The sequence below is a fragment of the Ahaetulla prasina genome, chromosome 2, assembly GCF_028640845.1.
Source record: "Ahaetulla prasina isolate Xishuangbanna chromosome 2, ASM2864084v1, whole genome shotgun sequence".
In the NCBI taxonomy this organism is placed as follows: Eukaryota; Metazoa; Chordata; class Lepidosauria; order Squamata; family Colubridae; genus Ahaetulla; species Ahaetulla prasina.
In genome coordinates, this window is record NC_080540.1 from 66,689,070 (window position 1) to 66,707,908 (window position 18,839).

At 35.8% G+C, this 18,839-nt stretch overlaps 1 protein-coding gene across 1 annotated transcript in view; it reads left to right on the forward strand.

The window, feature by feature from the left end:
• Positions 1-18,839, forward strand: part of PHF2 (PHD finger protein 2) — a 147,783-nt gene that overhangs the window by 99,293 nt on the left and 29,651 nt on the right. Inside the window, exons 5-14 of the mRNA XM_058167411.1 lie at positions 2,086-2,227; positions 4,951-5,137; positions 6,336-6,498; positions 8,525-8,612; positions 9,574-9,680; positions 11,675-11,766; positions 12,253-12,342; positions 13,856-14,275; positions 15,079-15,198; positions 17,215-17,333. Of these exons, the coding sequence (XP_058023394.1) occupies positions 2,086-2,227; positions 4,951-5,137; positions 6,336-6,498; positions 8,525-8,612; positions 9,574-9,680; positions 11,675-11,766; positions 12,253-12,342; positions 13,856-14,275; positions 15,079-15,198; positions 17,215-17,333 (1,528 nt within the window). The remainder of the gene's footprint in view (positions 1-2,085; positions 2,228-4,950; positions 5,138-6,335; positions 6,499-8,524; positions 8,613-9,573; positions 9,681-11,674; positions 11,767-12,252; positions 12,343-13,855; positions 14,276-15,078; positions 15,199-17,214; positions 17,334-18,839) is intronic.

An 18,839-nucleotide genomic window follows, 5' to 3' on the forward strand; every position in this document is an offset into this window, starting at 1 on the left:
AATAAAATGATAATACCCTTAGAATGAATTGAGTCCTGTGAGATCACCAAATTTGGAATATTTTAGTAGTTGTTTTATGCCAGTTTCTAGAGATGCAGTTGATAGAATCTTAGAAGGCTATTGGCACTGTTGACAATGTGATGATTTCTTTTCCTATATTAATCCAAAAGGTTACTTGCAAGAATCATTCACATCTTTTTGTATAGTCTGGACTAATTAGTGATTTGAAAACAGCATTTTATATTTAATTATGTTTGTATATAATCTGCCGTGGTGGGATTCAGCCAGTTCGTACCACTTCGGGAGAACCGGTTGTTAACTTTCTGAGCAGTTTGGCAAACTGGTTGTTGGAAGAAATCATTAGGGCAGAGAACCGGTTGTTAGCCGGTGCTACTTGAATTCCACCACTGATAATCTGTGTAATATTCTGTTACTATCTACCCTTTGATTTCCATTATTGTCTTTAGGATTCCCAGGTCAACCAAAATTTAATTTGATGACAAGGAACTTAATCATACCTTGTTTTTCCTATGCTACAAACATTAAACATTCAGACCCCCCCCCCCAAATTGTAATGTTATAGTATATGTGGTATTTAAATAACAATCAATGCATTTTATTAGTTTTATCATGTATTATTATTTTATGAACACCACAATAATTTAAAGCAAATATGATATTTACATTGCTCCTTTGTAAAGTTATTATGCTGATGTATGCATAAAAATTTCAACTATAATTTTATAGCAGGTCCCATCCAATTTGTACCTGATGGGAATATCATGTTTGCTGATCCATCTCCTGTCCTTGGCAGATTTTGCTGCATTACTTGGATGTGTTTAATCTCTGCTGTCTGCTTCTTTTTTTAAAAAAAATATTATTTCATTGTTTTATCGTAAAAAGTAAAACAGAAAACAGAAGAACAAACAACCAAAATTAAATAAAACGAAAACATACATTCAACATTAGCAACAACAAAGAAAGAAAAAAGTGTACAGAAAAGAAGAAGAAAAACTGATACAATAAATTTGACATTCAGTATGTAGGATCCGCTTCTCTGTCTATCAACTGAAGTATGAGGAAGAGGGTTATCATAAACAAGAGAGCAAAGCAAAGAGGTTTTGTGCTTTCTGAGCCTGGTTGCTCTTGCAGATGTTTCATTATCCAAACGAGGCAACATCATCATTACTAGCATACTACTGATGAGAGGCTGATTACACATTCTAGATTTAAAAACTTTTCTAGATTTAGAAACTTTTTCTCATTGCACCTCCATTTAGTGTAATCTTAATGTATACACCTTCCTTATAAAGCCAAGCATCGAAATGAACACAAATGAACAATGGAAACAGTGCAGTGAAACTTTGGTGGATTTATTTTAACAATGTGGCTATAAGATTCTTGGACTGTATCTGGACTTCCCTAAGGGAGGTTGACCAGAGAGTTTGGTAAATATTGATTTAGATACACAGGCAAATGAATTTTACAATCAACATATGTTTTTACAACATTAATTGAAAAGATGGGAGGGATGCAGATGCCTCCAATACATTACTTGAAAAGTCATGTGCATTTCACTTTTAAATGACCCTTGCATATCAACATAAAAAAATGAATAAAAAATAAATTAGCCTGAAAATAATTAATTAGGAAAATGTTTTCTGAACCAGCATAATAGAATAGTTGTTAATTTTCCCAGTATTCCTTAGCTGCTCTCTGCAGCTCTCATACAATCCTGGGAACTGACAGTTGACTTAAGGAGAGGTACATATTTGTTCTCCTACTCTCTTCAGACTCTTTTGGGGTCTTCAAATTGAAAGTGCCAGACAGAGCAACCATAAACATAACCATAGGCTTGGGTTGCCAGGTGATCTGTCTTACTTTCTCAATTTCCAAAATAGCTTTTCCTATTTCTTAATATCCTTTTGCAAGTCCAGTTCTTTTTGTGCCAAAGAGCAAACTTTTTGCATGGGTACATTTTCATGGTTGCATGAAATGAACCGCTGTGAATTATACTTTGCTTTATAACTTGCATTGTATCCATGTTTACATTCCCATTTTCTTGGCTTGGTTGTTTTTCTTTAGGACCAGAAAGGAGTGTGGATGTTACAGATGTCACTAAACAGAAGGACTGCAAGATGAAACTAAAAGAATTTGTTGATTACTATTATAGCACAAATCGAAAAAGAGTCCTGAATGTAACTAACTTGGAGTTTTCAGATACAAGGTGAGATAGTACATGAAGCCACAGATTATAAAGGTCTTCTTTTTTCCCATCATGTTTAGAATATTTTTTAAGAATAGTAACATATGTAGCTGTGGAATGATAGAATACGGAGTTTGACTTTATTCTATAGATAAGAATATGCTTTCCAGAGAAATTATTCAAATCTGCATCTCCACCTGCTTAAATTTTGTATTCACAAATTAACAAACTATATAATTTATTTTTTGTGTGGAGTGGGAGTTCAGAAAATCAAACAACTGAACAAAAAGATTGCTAAGGAAAGAACTCCATTTTATTTGTCAAGAGACTGCGGTGATAATTAATGCAGATTACAGAAAGGCTGAAGGTTGATGGCAAAATTTATTTTGTAAAGTCCACATCTTTCTATTATTTATTATTTTAATAATATAATCCCCTTTCCTGCACAGATAAAATATTTTTTTTCTAAGCAGCATGATTACAGTTTAGGCATTTAATTTTTTTCCCAGCCTTCAGAAATTATTGTAAAGAAAGGCAATTTTTATTGCAGAGAATTGTGCATATTACAGTAGCCTCATATACTACTGATTTAATAACTGGTTAGCAAATATATTCTTCACCAAAGAGTGTAGCATTTTAATAAGCTCTCAAGGTCTGTCTTGACATGAGGATAACGAAAAAATAAGATTTACAATGAGAGCATTTTACACTTAATACCTCACACAAAGAGGCATTTCAAAAGTAAATTCACATCTCCATCTCAGTTTAATTAAGTTGTTTTCTATCCATTTTGAATAAATAAGCATTCAGAAAGTGCTATTTGCTTGCTCTTTCAATTATGTATGCATCTGGAATAATAAATCCTTTGCTAAAACAGTCTTCATTTAATTTCTGTTCTGATTTATTTAGAAAAGATTGTCATATTAAAAGAAGGCTGTCAGATTTATTTATTTATATTTAATATATATGTGCACCGCCTTCCATTATTGTACACTTTAAGGAGGTTTAAAAAGGACAAAAATGGAAAATGCAAACAAATTAAAAAATATAAAAGACTATGAAACTGTATATTTAATTGTTGCCAAACATAATATTTATCTACAGTTTTTATCCTGTTATGTTTTGCTGTATGCCATCTAGAGATGCTCTGAGAGTGAGATGGGCAGTTTATGAATGTGATACATAAATAAATAAAATAAAATAATTTAAGTAGAAGAAACATGAGACCCATAAAGAAAAGTTCCACTGTAGAGTGCTCTTTTTAGGAAGCGTCACCGTTTGTTACATTTCCCTGTACCCCTATATTTCAAATAGCTAATAGCTCAGAAGTATGCCTGTGAAACTGAGGTATAATCCCATTCTAAACATTTTTCCTCAAAAATAAATAAATAAATTCTATACTTCTACGACTTTGTGAATTTCCCAAGCTTACCAATTAGTTCTTTCTTTTTTACAGGTGATATTAGTTTGTTTACACGATAACTACCCTTGTAGAATTTAGAAATGAATAAGATTCTATCCACCCCATTTAATTTATTCCACTTTCCTGAATTTCCCTTTGTGTTTCAGAAAATAGAATGTATTTATGGGTTGTCCCTCCCTCTCACATCTTCTCATTCTACCTCCTCAAATAGACCTGTTTGTATATCAATGGCACTGGTTTGGATACTTAATCAACAGTACTTACAACTGGATTATTTTAAACCATGGAATTCCCAATATAAGCTCTTTCAAAAGTTATGGTACCCCATTTAAACTCAGTGGATTTCTTGCTTGCTTTTCACCTCAAGATGCCTAAATGTAATTCAAATGCCAAATGCACAGTGTTTTTGAATCCCATGAATATATATGAATGTTAAAGTTAAAATTACCCTATTTTTTGCATTATAAGACTCTCTGGAACTCAAGACACACCAAGCTTTTGGAAAGGAAAAAAAAAATCTGACTCTGCCTCCCAGCATCTATCCAGTATTCATCTGTCTAACATCTTTGCAGCAAACAAACAGCAAACAGCCTGGTCAGCTTCAGCACGTTATTGCAGCCCCAGCATGTGGCCCATCAGGGCTCCACTACATTGTGCCCACCACTGGTCAACTGAACTGAGCTGCTGCTACCGCCGCAGAACCCTGGAGCCTTTGCTGCTGAGCAGCTGATTGGCAGTTGAATTGGCCTCCCAGAATACCGCCAATCAGCTGTTCTAGATGATGGGGATCACCGCCAGTTGCCACTGCCACCACCATTGTCCACCGCTGTTTGCCATCACTATTCACCGCTGCCGTTCGCCGCCGCTGAATGGCGGTGGCAGGTAATCCCCGCTGCCTAGAACAGCTGATCAGTGATATTTTGGGAGGCCGATTCATCAGCCAATCAGCTGCTCGACAGTGAAGGCTTCAGCGTTCCCCGGCAGCGGCATTTACCACCACTGCACCAACCTCCGTCCCTCCCCCTGCCGCAACATTCATTCTATAAGAAGCATAGACATTTCCACCCACTTTTTTGAGGGATAAAGGACATCTTATAGTTCAAAAAATACAGTAATAAACAGTTAAATGCCTGGTAGAAGAGCTGTATCTTAACAGCAATAACAAATACAATTCCACAGGGAATGCAATGCATTCCTGGCAGGGAGGCCTCTTCCTGATCTTGACATTTTCTGAGAAACAGGAGTGTGAATCAAGAAAACTCTTTCAATGTCCTTTAATTGAGTTCAGATGCTTTAATTTTTCTTTCCCGTTTTAAAACAGAATGTCCAGTTTTGTAGAGTCTCCTGAAATAGTGAAAAAGCTCTCGTGGGTGGAGAATTATTGGCCTGATGATGCTCTGCTGGCAAAACCAAAAGTGACCAAATACTGTCTGATTTGTGTGAAGGACAGCTACACAGATTTCCATATTGACTCTGGTGGAGCCTCCGCCTGGTATCACATCTTAAAAGTAAGATGCTCTATTCCAATTAATCATGAGCAATGAATAGTGTAATAAATTCACACTAAACTTTGGAGTTTGCAATTCTTGAAGGTAGAAATAAGAAAAATTAAGACTCAGCATATGTTGACATGCAGCTCTGGCAGTGATCTTGTCTGATAAGATCATCAAAAAAATTGTTCAATATAAGGAAGGGGAAGCATGGAGTAATAAATTACATTGTTTAAATATCTAAAATGTGACTAATTCTAATGTGCAAGTATACATGTTTTGTGATGGGTCAAAAATACATTTGATTACAATAAAGGTAAGGTAAAGGTTCCCCTCGCACATATGTGCTAGTTGTTCCTGACTCTAGGGGGCGGTGCTCATCTCCATTTCAAAGCCGAAGAGCCAGCACTGCTGAAGACGTCTCCGTGGTCATGTGGCCGGCATGACTCAGTGCCAAAGGCGCACGGAATACTGTTGCCTTCCCACTAAAGATGGTCCCTATTTTTCTACTTGCATTTTTTACGGGCTTTTGAACTGCTAGGTTGGCAGAAGCTGGGACAAGTAACAGGAGCTCACCCCATTACACAGCACTAGGGATTCGAATCGCTGAACTGCCGACCTTTTAATTGACAACTCAGTGTCTTACCCACTAAGCCATCGCATCCCTTTTTTAAATACAATAGCAATAGCACTTAGACTTACATACTGCTTCGTAGTGCTTTACAACACTCTGTGTGGTTTACAGATGTCAGTGTATTGCCCCCAACAATCTGGGTCCTCATTTTACTGACATTGAAAGGATGGAATGCTGAGTCGACCTCAATCATATCAGGATCGAACTCCAGATTATGAGCAGAGGGGTTAAAAAAAACAGACTTTTGGAATTTAAACTTACTATTCCTTAGTCTGTTTTCTGGAAAAATTCTGAAAATTCTGTCCTGTTTTCTCTATAATAACCCTTCAAATACAGCTATTATGTCTCTATATATTTTCTTTCTCCAGGATAAACATACAGTCAGTGCCCTAGCTATTACTCCTAAATTTGCTTTTCTACTATAGAGAAATGATTTAAGAGAAAAAAATGTCTAGGGTTTGGGTTCATGTGATCAAACAGCTTACCATTCATGATTCCATTCTTCAAAGGCTGACAGACCCGGGAAGGTTTGAAGATAAGAAACTAAATCTGAATTGATATAAAACAATTTTTTTGTTGCAGGGAGAAAAGATATTTTATCTCATCAAACCAACTTCTGCAAATATCTCCCTCTATGAGCGTTGGCAGTCAGCAGCAAATAACAGTGAGATGTTTTTTGCTGATCAAGTGGATAAATGTTACAAATGCACAGTTAAACAAGGACAAACACTCTTCATTCCATCAGGTAAGGAAGTGGTTGCAGTTAAAAAATAAAAGTGAAAGGCTTGCTTTCAACATATTTGTTGGTTTGAATCCTGGAAGTACAAATCGGAAATGATGAGAGGTAAAATAGAGTTATAAAATTTCCAGTTAATTTCCCTAGAATATGAATCCATTGGTTCTGCAACATGCAATATTCAGTTATGTATCTGTGGAGAGACTACATTCCAAACAACAAATAAGTAGCACCCTCCATGTCATCTTTTAGTAAACCAGATTTGGATTTTTTAAAGGGTGAATCTCAATTAGAAATAGCCTTCCAGACATTATTGAACTACATTTCCCAGAATCCTTCACAATTAGCCATATTTGTTCAGCTGTTAAGTATTTTAGTTCAGCAATATTGGTAGGGGTGCAGATTTTTAGACTAGATGTTACAAGAGTCAGAAATTCATATGTACAACTCTAATATATGAGTGGTAGAATGGATAATTCCATATTTAGCAATAGCACTTAGACTTACATACTGCTTCATAGTGCTTTACAGCCCTCTCTAAGCGGTTTATAGAGTCAGCATATTGCCTCCAACAATCTGGGTCCTGACCTCGGAAGGAAGGAAGCAGCGGTGAAATCCGGATGGATCTATCCGGCTCACACAAACCAGTAGGGCCAGTGGTGGGAGGCTCTTATGTCCCATTTTTGACCCTCTGTGCATGCACAGAAGACTCTGCACATGTGCAGAAGAGACACGCACGCTCACATTTCTGAACCAGTAGCGAAGGTAAGTGCATTTCACCATTGGATGGAAGGCTGAGTCAACCTTAAGCGTGATGAGATTCGATCTGCCAAACTGCTGGCAGCTGGTGATCAGCAGAAGTAGCCTGCAGTACTGCACTCTAACCACTGTGCCACTGCGTCTCAATCTTTAACTCTTGTTGAGTCACCTTGTAAATGCCTCATTGAATTTTTCATCATTAAGGTCTCAACTGGAAAACTAGAGATAAGTCTAACAAATAATTCATGGCTTTCTTGGCAACCATGGACTTGATCCCTGTGTCACAACCTCTTTCGGGGAAATCATATGTTAGTTTTTGGGTTTTGTCTTAAGCAGTACAATATGATCCCTGCCACAGGGAGGAAGGACTATTTGACTGGTTTGCCCCAGTTATATTATGAACCCTACTGGAAGGAGGGGTCTTGTTGCAAGATTTGACTGATTGTTGCTTGGAATGACAAGGTAATGGCACTTTGGATCAGATTGCATCTGTAATCTGGACAGTATGCAAATCCTGGAGGCTTACCAGATTTTTAGAGAAACTTGAGGAGATGATACATCACATGATATTTAGAATTTTAGACTGAGATTGAGATGTCATTCATTACAGTTGTTTATGACCTTTGAAAAACCCGAGATAGGGTGGTACATCCAGTCTAGCCTTGTTGGATCATGATATCCTTCTGGATTAGTTTATGGGTTGGGTGAAGGAAGGGTTAATACCGTGAAGGTCTTCTCCTTCATTTGAAACTGATTCTAGTTGGTGTTGATGGAGGAAAGAAATCCATTTTAACACTTAACCCTACATGGTGGGGTCCCCATGTGTTACTCTATACTAACTTCTGTTTAACATCTGTTAAGTAACATTGATAAGCTAAGGGTACACAGTTGTATATCTCTGCCCCAGGATGTTCAATTAATTCCTTCTAGGTTCTTTATCAGTATCTAAGGACAGTCCTGCTAATTTGCCCTTCTTCCCACCCAACCCCTTTCTGTTGCAAAAATTCCATATATCATGGAAACTTTGAGAATGAAACCTGCTTCCAGCATTGGGTCTTTCTTACCTAGGAAGCTTTGGAATTATAACCTGCTTTGACTGTTCGAAAGGTAGAAGTATTTCCCATAGAACAAACATAAACTAGTTTCCAAAAACTTCCTGAGTTGAAAGGAGTTCCCAGTGAATTGAAAATATGAACAATGTAGTTAAATTGGTGATTATAATAAATGTTTAACAAAAAAATCTTATAAGTTTCCTTGTTTTTTGTTTTTTTTAAAGGATGGATTTATGCAACTTTAACACCTGTTGATTGCCTGGCCTTTGCAGGACATTTTCTACATAGTTTAAGTGTTGAGATGCAGATGAGGTAAGACAATTGTGGATAATTAACGATATTCCTTTTTCTTTAAAAAAAAAAGATGAAAATTGGTTACAGCTTTAGGCACATGCCTGAACATGTATATTGAAATAGATTCCCAACTTGTTCTTCCAAGCTGCTATCATATCACACTTTACAATTTTCTAAAGCACAGTTGAAAGGTGTATAGCATTTTCCTGTATTTTTATTTCATGTGTTGCACCAGGTTTATTAGAACTATTTTCTTTTATTTTTTAAAAAGAAACAACATTATTTGCAACATTGTTCAATTATACTGTAACTGCGGTCATATAATATTATGAAATTGATCATTTCCATTGTTCTAATCTCTGTTTGAGTATTTTCTTGTATTTCTTCACAATTAATTTTCAAGTCTTCTGAGTAAGTATGAGTAAATTTTGTGTTAGGCTTCAGGAGAACAAATTTTTGGCTACGTTAAACTTAACTAAATAAGAATGATACATTAAATCAGATTTAATTTTGAGGAATTATGTATAGCAGGGGTCTCTAACCTTGGCAATTTTAAGACTTGTGGACTTCAATTCCCAGAATTCCCAGCTTTGCTGGCTGAGGAACTCTGGGAGTTGAAGTCCACAAGTCTTAAAGTTGCCAAGGTTGGAGACCCCTGATGTATAGGATTATAGTGCCTCCTGTGTTATTAGTCCAACACTGTACATGTTGTATAATTTTGCTGTACATTTGTTTGGAGTCTGTTACTCCTTTACTGAATTATATAAATGCTAGCTGTTCATTTAAAATCAGCAAAGATCATGTAAGACACACTTTGTTTTAAATTTGTGTATTTCTGTAGCAACTGACAATTCCAGATAAGTGCCTGGAAATTAAAGCCATACCAGATGTATTCTGGGCAATGATGGTATTTTTTTGGTGGGGAGGAAAGGCTTTTTGTGATCTTGGCAATTGAAACTTTTTTTGCTGTGTTTCCTAGAGCATATGAAGTTGAAAGACGATTAAAAATTGTCAGCTTAACCCAGTTTCCCAACTATGAAACAGCATGTTGGTATACAGGAAGGCATCTGCTGGAATCATTTAAAGGTAAATAAAAGTACCTTTCCTGCTCCTGCTCTATACCATAGTGTTACTTGCCATTAATATTTAAGCTGGCAGCCATTTGTTGTAATAAGCTGCATGCTTTTTTTTTGGAGGGGGGGGATAAACTTCACCAATGAAGCATTCAGATTCAATCCTAATAATGTATTTATTTATGTGTTCATATCTCACTTTCCTCTAAGATCTCAGTGACATATATAGAGGTGTTCCAAAATTTTATTTCCTTTCAGCAACAATATGAAGTAGGTCGAGATTGGTCCACATATCCCTGTTGATCTTTGTGGTTGAATAGAACTTTCAATCTATATCCTCTTGCTTTAAGACCAAGACCTTTGAATTGCAGTACTACAATACTACAATACACTATCTCTAAACTGACCTTAATGTTCATAAGTCATTGGTAGCAATCTAGAAGCAAAGATTAACAGGTGAATCCTTGGCATATTTGCCTAACTGCCTTTTAACATTATCACTGTATTTTGTGGTAACAAATCGCATAATTTCACCACCCATTGTATCATGAGTGGGAAATAAATGTTGTGGAGTGGGGGGCTCACAGCTTGTGGCTCTGTCATTGGAATGATGCTCAGATAATCAGGAATGACAATACCATTTTTCCTGCATATTTTTTTCTTTTAGGGCTTTCTTAAGGGCTATAATGACACCCATCGTGTCCTTCAATCCCCAATTCCCTTTCACAATTAAAAATTGTGAATTTCACCAAGCTTGTTTGAGGGAACTTAGGAATTGCAAGTGATTAGCTTTGTCCAAACTTTTATTTTGGAAGAAAATATTGTGTCACCAAAATTAACATTTTGTTGTCCTATTTTGCCAGTAGCTACAAATGGAGTAGCTTGCAGGATACTTGGTGGCCCCTCCTGTACTAGACAAATTGTTACTTGGTCTCAATCTCAAGTTTTGGTTTATATTCTTCTGAAGATAACTTTTTATTATCAACTTTCCAAAGCTTCCTAACTTTTCCTACATAAATTCATTCTATTTGTTCTTTTCTTCTTTCTTGGAATTATTGTTTACTTTGGTCACATGGTTTTCATCTTCTTATGATTTTTTAAAACTACAATATTGAAACTGTTCATCATTTCTTAACTATTGTATGGCCAATTTCTTAACTATAAATGGCCAATTTGGATATTGGTTGCATTTGTCCAAAATCCTAAACATTGGACTTTAGTAGGCAAGGAGTATAGGAAAAGCTGAATTTGGACTGATACGGCAATTTTTGTCTAACTAGTCTGTTGATGCACTTTTGAGATGCTTGCATATGAACATAAGTATAATAATGAATCAACAGATGAGGACTCACAGAGTGGAAATGAATGTTTTGCTTAAATCCTTTACTTTTAAAAATATGAAGGTACAGTATTGAGCATGAGAAGCCTACTTGAATGATGATTTTCTCAAAATCCACAACTTCCCTGTAGAGAAACACAGTGAGTTGGGTAAGGAAGACTGAAGTGGAATCTCATATTGATAAAGTAGATAGAGGATGAATTTGCATGAATCAGATGTTGCTCATGTAAATTTCATTTGCCCAATTTTTAGCTAGGGACTTAGAGAGGGGGCAACATGGAATAGAGAACTTGGGAATGGTGTCTCCACTAAGGCAGTATTGGCTTCAATTCTATGTCTTCGAATACCAGCATCCCCATTGGGGTCAGCACAGCTTTTATCAGTTAGAATATCATCACTAAATCACTGACTTCGCTTGTGGTGAAGCCGGAAATTAGCTCAGCAAAATACAAATGGGAAGTTCAGGAAGTTCAAGCTCAGATTCAAAACTAATCTTCAAGCTTTGGAACTACTGATTTATGATCATAGAAGTTCAATTCACAAGCTTTTTGATAGCCATTTGGTAGCCAAGAGATTTTAATCTCTTACATATATGATTTTTTGAGCTACATCAATAAACAATTGGTCACATTCATTGAATGGAATTTTATTTTCCCCCCTCTATTAAGGATTGCACAAAGCTGGAAAGCAGCCTCCTTCCCATTTAGTCCAGGGAGCAAAAATTCTAAATGGTGCTTTCAGGTCTTGGACTAAAAAGCAGGTAGGAATCTTTCCGTTGTATAAGTTTGCATGGCAATTCAGAAAAAGAAGAAGTGAATAACTTTCAGGGTAACAGAATTTTCTTTCTGTAAGAGCAGAACAGTTTTACATCCAGACTTGTACTGTCATTCAGATGTACTTGTGTCATAGCACTGAAATGAATGTTTAGGAAATGCACTTGAAATTCTAAGCGGGGGACATGGCAGAATGAAGCACAAGAAAGTGGAAGATCACATAAAAGATTTGGGTTGGGAAGGAAACAGATTTTTTAAAATGCCACTTTCTTTCCATAAATGGCTCTGGGCCCTTTTCATATCTAGTATCTTGCTGTGAATGCATAAATGTCCTTTCATAATTCTAAACTACTAGTTTTTGTCTCATTTGAATGCTCCATAAAGTTAATACTGCATGATTTTTAAATAGCATAACCTTATAAGATATCTTGATGATGTTTTAACCTTTTGTATTTTGTTTTATTCAACTGAAGGCTTTAGTGGACCATGAAGATGAACTCCCAGAACATTTTAAGCCAGCACAACTGATTAAGGACCTTGCCAAAGAAATAAGATTAAGCGAAGTAAGAATCCTTTATTGAATAAAATACCTCGTGCATTTTCTCATAAAATACCAGAAGAAGTTATTCTCATTTCTGTATGATCAGTCAAACTCCTTCTCCTTTAATTACAACAGCAATGGCTTGTAGTTTAATGTGAGGAAAAAGTATTCATTTTAGACCACATATCAATGATGTATGTGTTTAAATGTAACAACTGTATGTATTCCATTACAGTTTGCTTTATCTAATACACCTTTACAGGTACTTCTTGATTTATGACTGACTGTTCACTTAGAGATGGTTCATAGTTATAGTTGACCCTCCAAAAGCTACTTACAACCTGGTCTCAAAGTTATGGTTGCGGCAGCATCCCACAGTTGTTCATCCTTACGGCAGGCTCCACAACTGTCATGAGTCATGAGGCTGCCTATATATAACTTCTATTAGATACCTCTCTTTTATCTGCACATAAAAGCAACACATATGTTTATTTTGCACGCTGAGTTTGGACTTAATTTGGCAACTTGATAGGGCAACAAAGAGTAAATGATGAAATAGGAGAGGTTTGCCAAGAGATATGGGAACTCCAGGTTGAAGAGATGCTTTGTCATCCTTGCAGCCCTCCATGAAGCTTTCAGATGCAACTTTTACTGTAAAGAATAGTAGATAAAATCTCAATAAAATTTACTCTTTTACTGATCATTTTACCTTGACAGCAAAATAAAATTCTCTCTTGTATCTCTTTCAAATTAATTAGAACTGCATTCTTTTAAAACTGATTAGCAGTTTAAATAAGAGGCTGTCTTCCTTTCTTTTTTTATTTCTATTGTTTTAGTAAAAAAGAAAAATGGGAAAAACTAGGATTAAAAAAAACCAAATGAATAATAGAAAAAACTAACAAATCTCTATTTTTAAAATGATTATATTTTGCTGTTATCAAATATTGGTGGTGATGTTTTGGTAATAAAAACAACATTTTTATAGTATAAGACTATCTAGACATGTCTAAGTAAGGTCTTTTCAGATTTATTTATTTTTATTAAATTATATGCTGCCCATCTATTTGTTGAGTGACTCTTTTTCTAAGAGTCTATAGAAACTATACAACACATACGAAGAAATAAAGGCAACTTGCCACATTAATGCTCAGAACCAAAGTATGTAACATTTTATGTTCCTGTATAATGTACACTTTCCAAATTACAAAGTGAATAGTAAGTGGTATAAATTGTTTTTCAATGAATCATACCATTTGGGTTCAAAATTCTCAGTCCCATCATGAAATTTAAGAATAAACTATAGGAGACTAACCACAGAATATCCTCAGTTTTCTATAGTTGTCATAAGAGGAGCAAGATACTATAAAACCATGAAGCAACTCTGGCCTTCTTTCTGAGTACTATCAATCTTCAGTAGAACTATCTTTAGAAATCTTTGGGAAAATTCTGAAAATAATGTAGAAGGTTAGCTATTTTGTAGCAACAAAAATTTGAAAGTTGACCTGACAATATGTCGTATTCTCTTTTTCCTGAAGAATGCTTTGAAAGTCAGCAAACCTGAAGTGAGTGTTAATGTGAATGTTGAGGAAATCACTCCTGTGGAGAAAGAAGAAATACCGTCACCTCCACCACAAACGCCTCCGCCACCTCCTCCGCCACCATCGCCGCCTCCACCACCACCTTCACCACCACCACCACCGGCTGAAAAAGTCCCTAAGAAAAAGACTCCCAAAGCAATAAAAGCACCAAAACCCACCAAGCTATCTAAACCTCCCAAGCCCCCTAAGCCCCCTAAGCCCCCCAAGCCCCCCAAAACCCCAAAAGTAAAGGGGGAAGGGAAGAAAAAAGGCAAGAAAGTTAAAGAACCGCCTCCACCTGCCATTCCAAATTTAGACCTTCTTGAGGCCCACACAAAAGAGGCTCTAACAAAGATTGAAACACCAAAGAAGGGAAAGGTGAGCAGAGTTAATATTCAGTAATAATTTGGGGTCAGAGATCTCTTGGTAGTTGCTCTTCCCTTTAGCTCATGGGAATAGGCGAGCTTCCAAATTCTCGATATCCAAGCATAATTTATAAACGTAATTTCCAAAATTGATATACCTTGCTCAGTCTGTGCTCTTGACTTCCTGCTGCCCTGGTTTCATATGGGTTCCCTTCATGAAATTAGACATGGTGACAACGACAGTTTTCTGTCTGTGCTTTTTACTAGTTTGTTGGTTTGTTTTATTGTATAAATCAATGGATGATCACACTGGGGTGTGTGTGTCTAAGATGGAAGGTCATGGGCAATATGAAGAATTTGCAATGATTCTCACAATTTGTGCAATCCATAGAGATCTCCAGCACGTAGATTAATCAAAAACAGAACTCCATTACATCATTAAGAATTTGTAGGATTAATTCATTAAGAATTAATGAAGTAATGAAGTTTTGTTTTTGATTAGTTCACATGTTGGAGATTGCTATGGATTGCACAAATTGTGAGAATTGGTTCATAATATGCCAAATAGAATATTAGACTAGCGGATTTACCCATTTTCTTTATTGTCTGCACTTTGTAGTGCTTTTAAAATAAACAAAAATGTTTTTTTTCTTCGCTGACTTTTGGTGTCATATTATCTCTAGACAAATCTCAGCTCCTATTATTTTGAATATTCATACTAGCCAAATTGACATATGGGAATTAGTAGGAGAGAGACATGTTTTGTTGTCTTTTCATTTGAAATTATCTGCCAATCTCTTTATTACTTTTAACTAGGCTGCCAAGAATGCTTTGAACACCCCTACTAAAGAATCTGTTGATAAACAAAATGAAGTGGAAAAGCTTGAGGTTCGGGAGCAGAATAAATCCAAAACAGAAGCAAAATGGAAATATAAGGTATAGCTTCTCATATCTTGGGCTTCAATAAACGTTTTAGTAAGGACCATACTTAAGTTTAGTGCTCATTAGGGATGCCAATTGGAGAAACGTTCTCTGAAATTTCTCCTGGTGTTTTTGGTGTTTTTTTTGTTTTGTTTTTTTGGTGCTATTTAGCTTCAACGAACTGCTTCTTTAAGATTTTTTTTAGTGAACTTTTTCAGATATGTAGCGCTTTTTTTTTTATTTCAGAAATGATTATCACAAAGCTAATTGAGAGTGAGGGCAAGATTTCCTGCATATCATTAGCACTTTTGATCTCTTCTTTTCTGAAAAAAAAATGTTTTTTGTTTCTCTGTTTGGGTTTTTTTTTTGGGAGGGGGCAGATTTCAGAAAAAAAGGATATTTTGCTGTTTCAACTCAGTACTAGAAAACTATTTCACTTATTTACTGATGGTTTTTTGTCTGTTTTGGGGTAGGATTGCGTTGCCAAAAATGATTGCAATTGAACTGATTCAATTCAACTAAAGTCAACTTATTTAATTGTTGACATATATGCTGCCCATTTGTTAATAAATAATATTTAAAGACAGTTTGCAATTAATACAGCATATGAAACACAGTATGTAAAAAATAATAATTGATTAAATCATTAACAATGAAATAAATTAGTCCAAGAAATTATTTGGAGTTCAGAATCATAGAGTATGTATGAGAAATACTAATTATTGCCAATATTTGCACAAATATTTATTTAGCATAGTTCTACTTATGAGAAACTTCTGCTAAGGTGAGGAAAAAAGCAATTTTTTTGCTGATACTCTTTCTCCAAATAATTTTGAAATACCAGTGTAGTTTTGAAGAGGAGATTTGAATAGGATTCTTCAATGAGGCAGGAAAATAAGTGAACAATGCACCCTGACTCTCTTCTTTCAGCTATATTGTGCATTGGATTTCATTTTAAGGGTCCTTGAGTGGCTCAGGCTGTAAGAGAGCCTGTTATTAAAACACAGCAGCCTGAAATTACTGCAGGTTCTAGTCCCACCAGGCCCAAGGTTGACTCAGCCTTCCATCCTTTATAAGATAGGTAAAATGAGGACCCAGATTGTTGGGGGGGCAATAAGTTGACTTTGTAAATATACAAATAGAATGAGACTATTGCCTTACACACTGTAAGCCGCCCTGAGTCTTCAGAGAAGGGCGGGATATAAATGTAAATAAAAAATTTTTTTTTGTAAATTGAAATTCTTCTATTCACAAAAGAGATCTCAGAATTCAGTTTACTGTGCAATTAGTATAATCATTTGACCAACGTACAGTCCCATTTGTATCATTCTGATGTATCTTTAATTGATCCTATAGATGCACATTTATTTCACAATTTGGAAAATAGTTTTCATCAACACAGCAGAGGCACAGAGCTAGTGTGCAATTCCATCCTGTCTCTTGTGCCCTGTCTCATCATAAATCTCACTGAAGCCTGATTCATATTTTTACATCCATACAAAGTAAGATGTGAGCTATTCTGTGTGATCCAGTTGCACATGTCTGTGAAATGTCATGGCCCATTGGATTTGGTGGCTGGAAATTTAAGATACAGCACATTTTTTAACCAATATCTTGTGCCCCTACATACATAACCAGTGGAATGGTAATTGTTTTCTATCACCCCCAATTTCCTTCTGTTTTCCTCTTAGTTTTGTCACATAAAATTGAACTGAATGTTTTAGTCTGCAGTTAAAATTCCATGGCAGTTTTAAGGCTCCAAAGAACATTATTGTTTTAAGCAGCCAACCATGAGGACCATTTCAGTACCCTTGTTGCTGTGTTACTGAACTATTTAGGGTTTTCCTGAGCAGCCCTACTACCAATTAAGTCAACATATGTATTTTCACTTTGTAACAGATTATATGGCTCAGAACAGTTCTTATGGGAGGAAAGCTGGGATGTACACTGTGCTATTTATATGCCATTGATTCTATGCAGCAACAAATAGTCTCGCAGCTGAGATAATAACTGTTGCCCTCTAATTTTCAGAACAGTAAACCTGATTCATTACTGAAAATGGAAGAGGAGCACAAACTGGAGAAGACACCATTATCAGGAAATAAAGACAATAAATTTATGTTTTCTTTCTCCAACAAGAAAATACTGGGGTAGGTAAACACTGACTAATAAAAACAGTACTTGCTCTGTTTTTTGCAAGCCTTCCACATTTCATAATTTACTAGATATGTCCCATATTATTCCCAGTTAAATATAGGTATAAGTACATATGTCTAAACATATTTGTATTTGATGTAGTAGAATGAAAGGGAAGAAAAAGGAGGATGGATATAAAGTATTGATTTTGCTGCCCTGAACTCAATGAAGAACTTTTGTATGAAAACATGATGACCCAGAGTTAAGCGTAGATTTGTACTGCTGTTAACATTTTATTTTATTTATTTGTTAGATTTTTATCCTACCTGTTTTACCACATTAGTAACTTAAGGTGGCAAACATACCTAATACTCTTTCCCTCTCCCATTTCCCCCACAATAACAATCCTGAGTGGTTGGGCTGAGAGATTGATTGGACCAGTCACCCAGCTGGCAGGAGTAGAACTCACAGTCTCCTGGTTTCTGTGTTAACGCCTTAACAACCAGACCACACTTTTATTCCATTGGGCTATTTGCTCTCAGCAAATCGAAGTCTAGAGCTAGAACTAGTTCTCCACTCCTCTGAATACAAAAAAATACCTTATGCCACTAGACTTGAAATTTTGAGTTTAGAAAACTTAGAATTCCACCACCTTCGACAAGACCTGTGTTTAACTCATAGAATCATCTATTGCAATGTCCTTCCTGCTGAAGACTACTTCAGCTTCAATCGCAACAATACAAGAGCAAACAATAGATTTAAACTTAATATTAACCGCTTCAATCTTGATTGCAGAAAATATGACTTCTGTAACAGGGTTATTAATACTTGGAACACACTACCTTACTCTGTAGTCTCTTCCCAAAATCCCTAAAGCTTCAACCAAAAACTATCTACTATTGACCTCCCCCTATTCCTAAGAGGTCTGTAAGGGACGGGCATAAGAGCACAAACATGCCTACCATTCCTGTCCTATTGTTTCCTTTCATTATATCCAATTAATAGTTATTACATACTTATGCTTATATATATGCTTATATATTATATAGTTATTTTCATGCTTATGCTTATATATACTGTTGTGACAAAATAAATAAATAAAATAATAAATAAATAAATTACAGAAATGAATGACTTCAGAAGTAGCCCAAGTTGATTCAGTAGTCAGGCCGTTAAGGGAGAGAAGGAGAGAGGGAAGAAGGAAGCGAGGAGGCAAGGAAGCTTTGTTTGCCCACAGCCCTATAGCATGGGAAAAACAAGCAAACAAACAAAAGATAAGGGCCTCATTTCTCTCAATCAGAAAGGGAGGGAAGAACTGATTCTTTAAAAAAAGCATTAGAATCTGAGGTTATATGGGAGGTGCCTGCAACATGACAATGTTCTGATGACATTTGGTGCTATTTTTCATGATGATCATAGACTGAATTCTTGTTGCAATCATGCAAGGTATATTCAATGGTATGATTTATTTCTATTATGTTATAATATGCATTATTTATATTGTACTTTATTGGTGACTA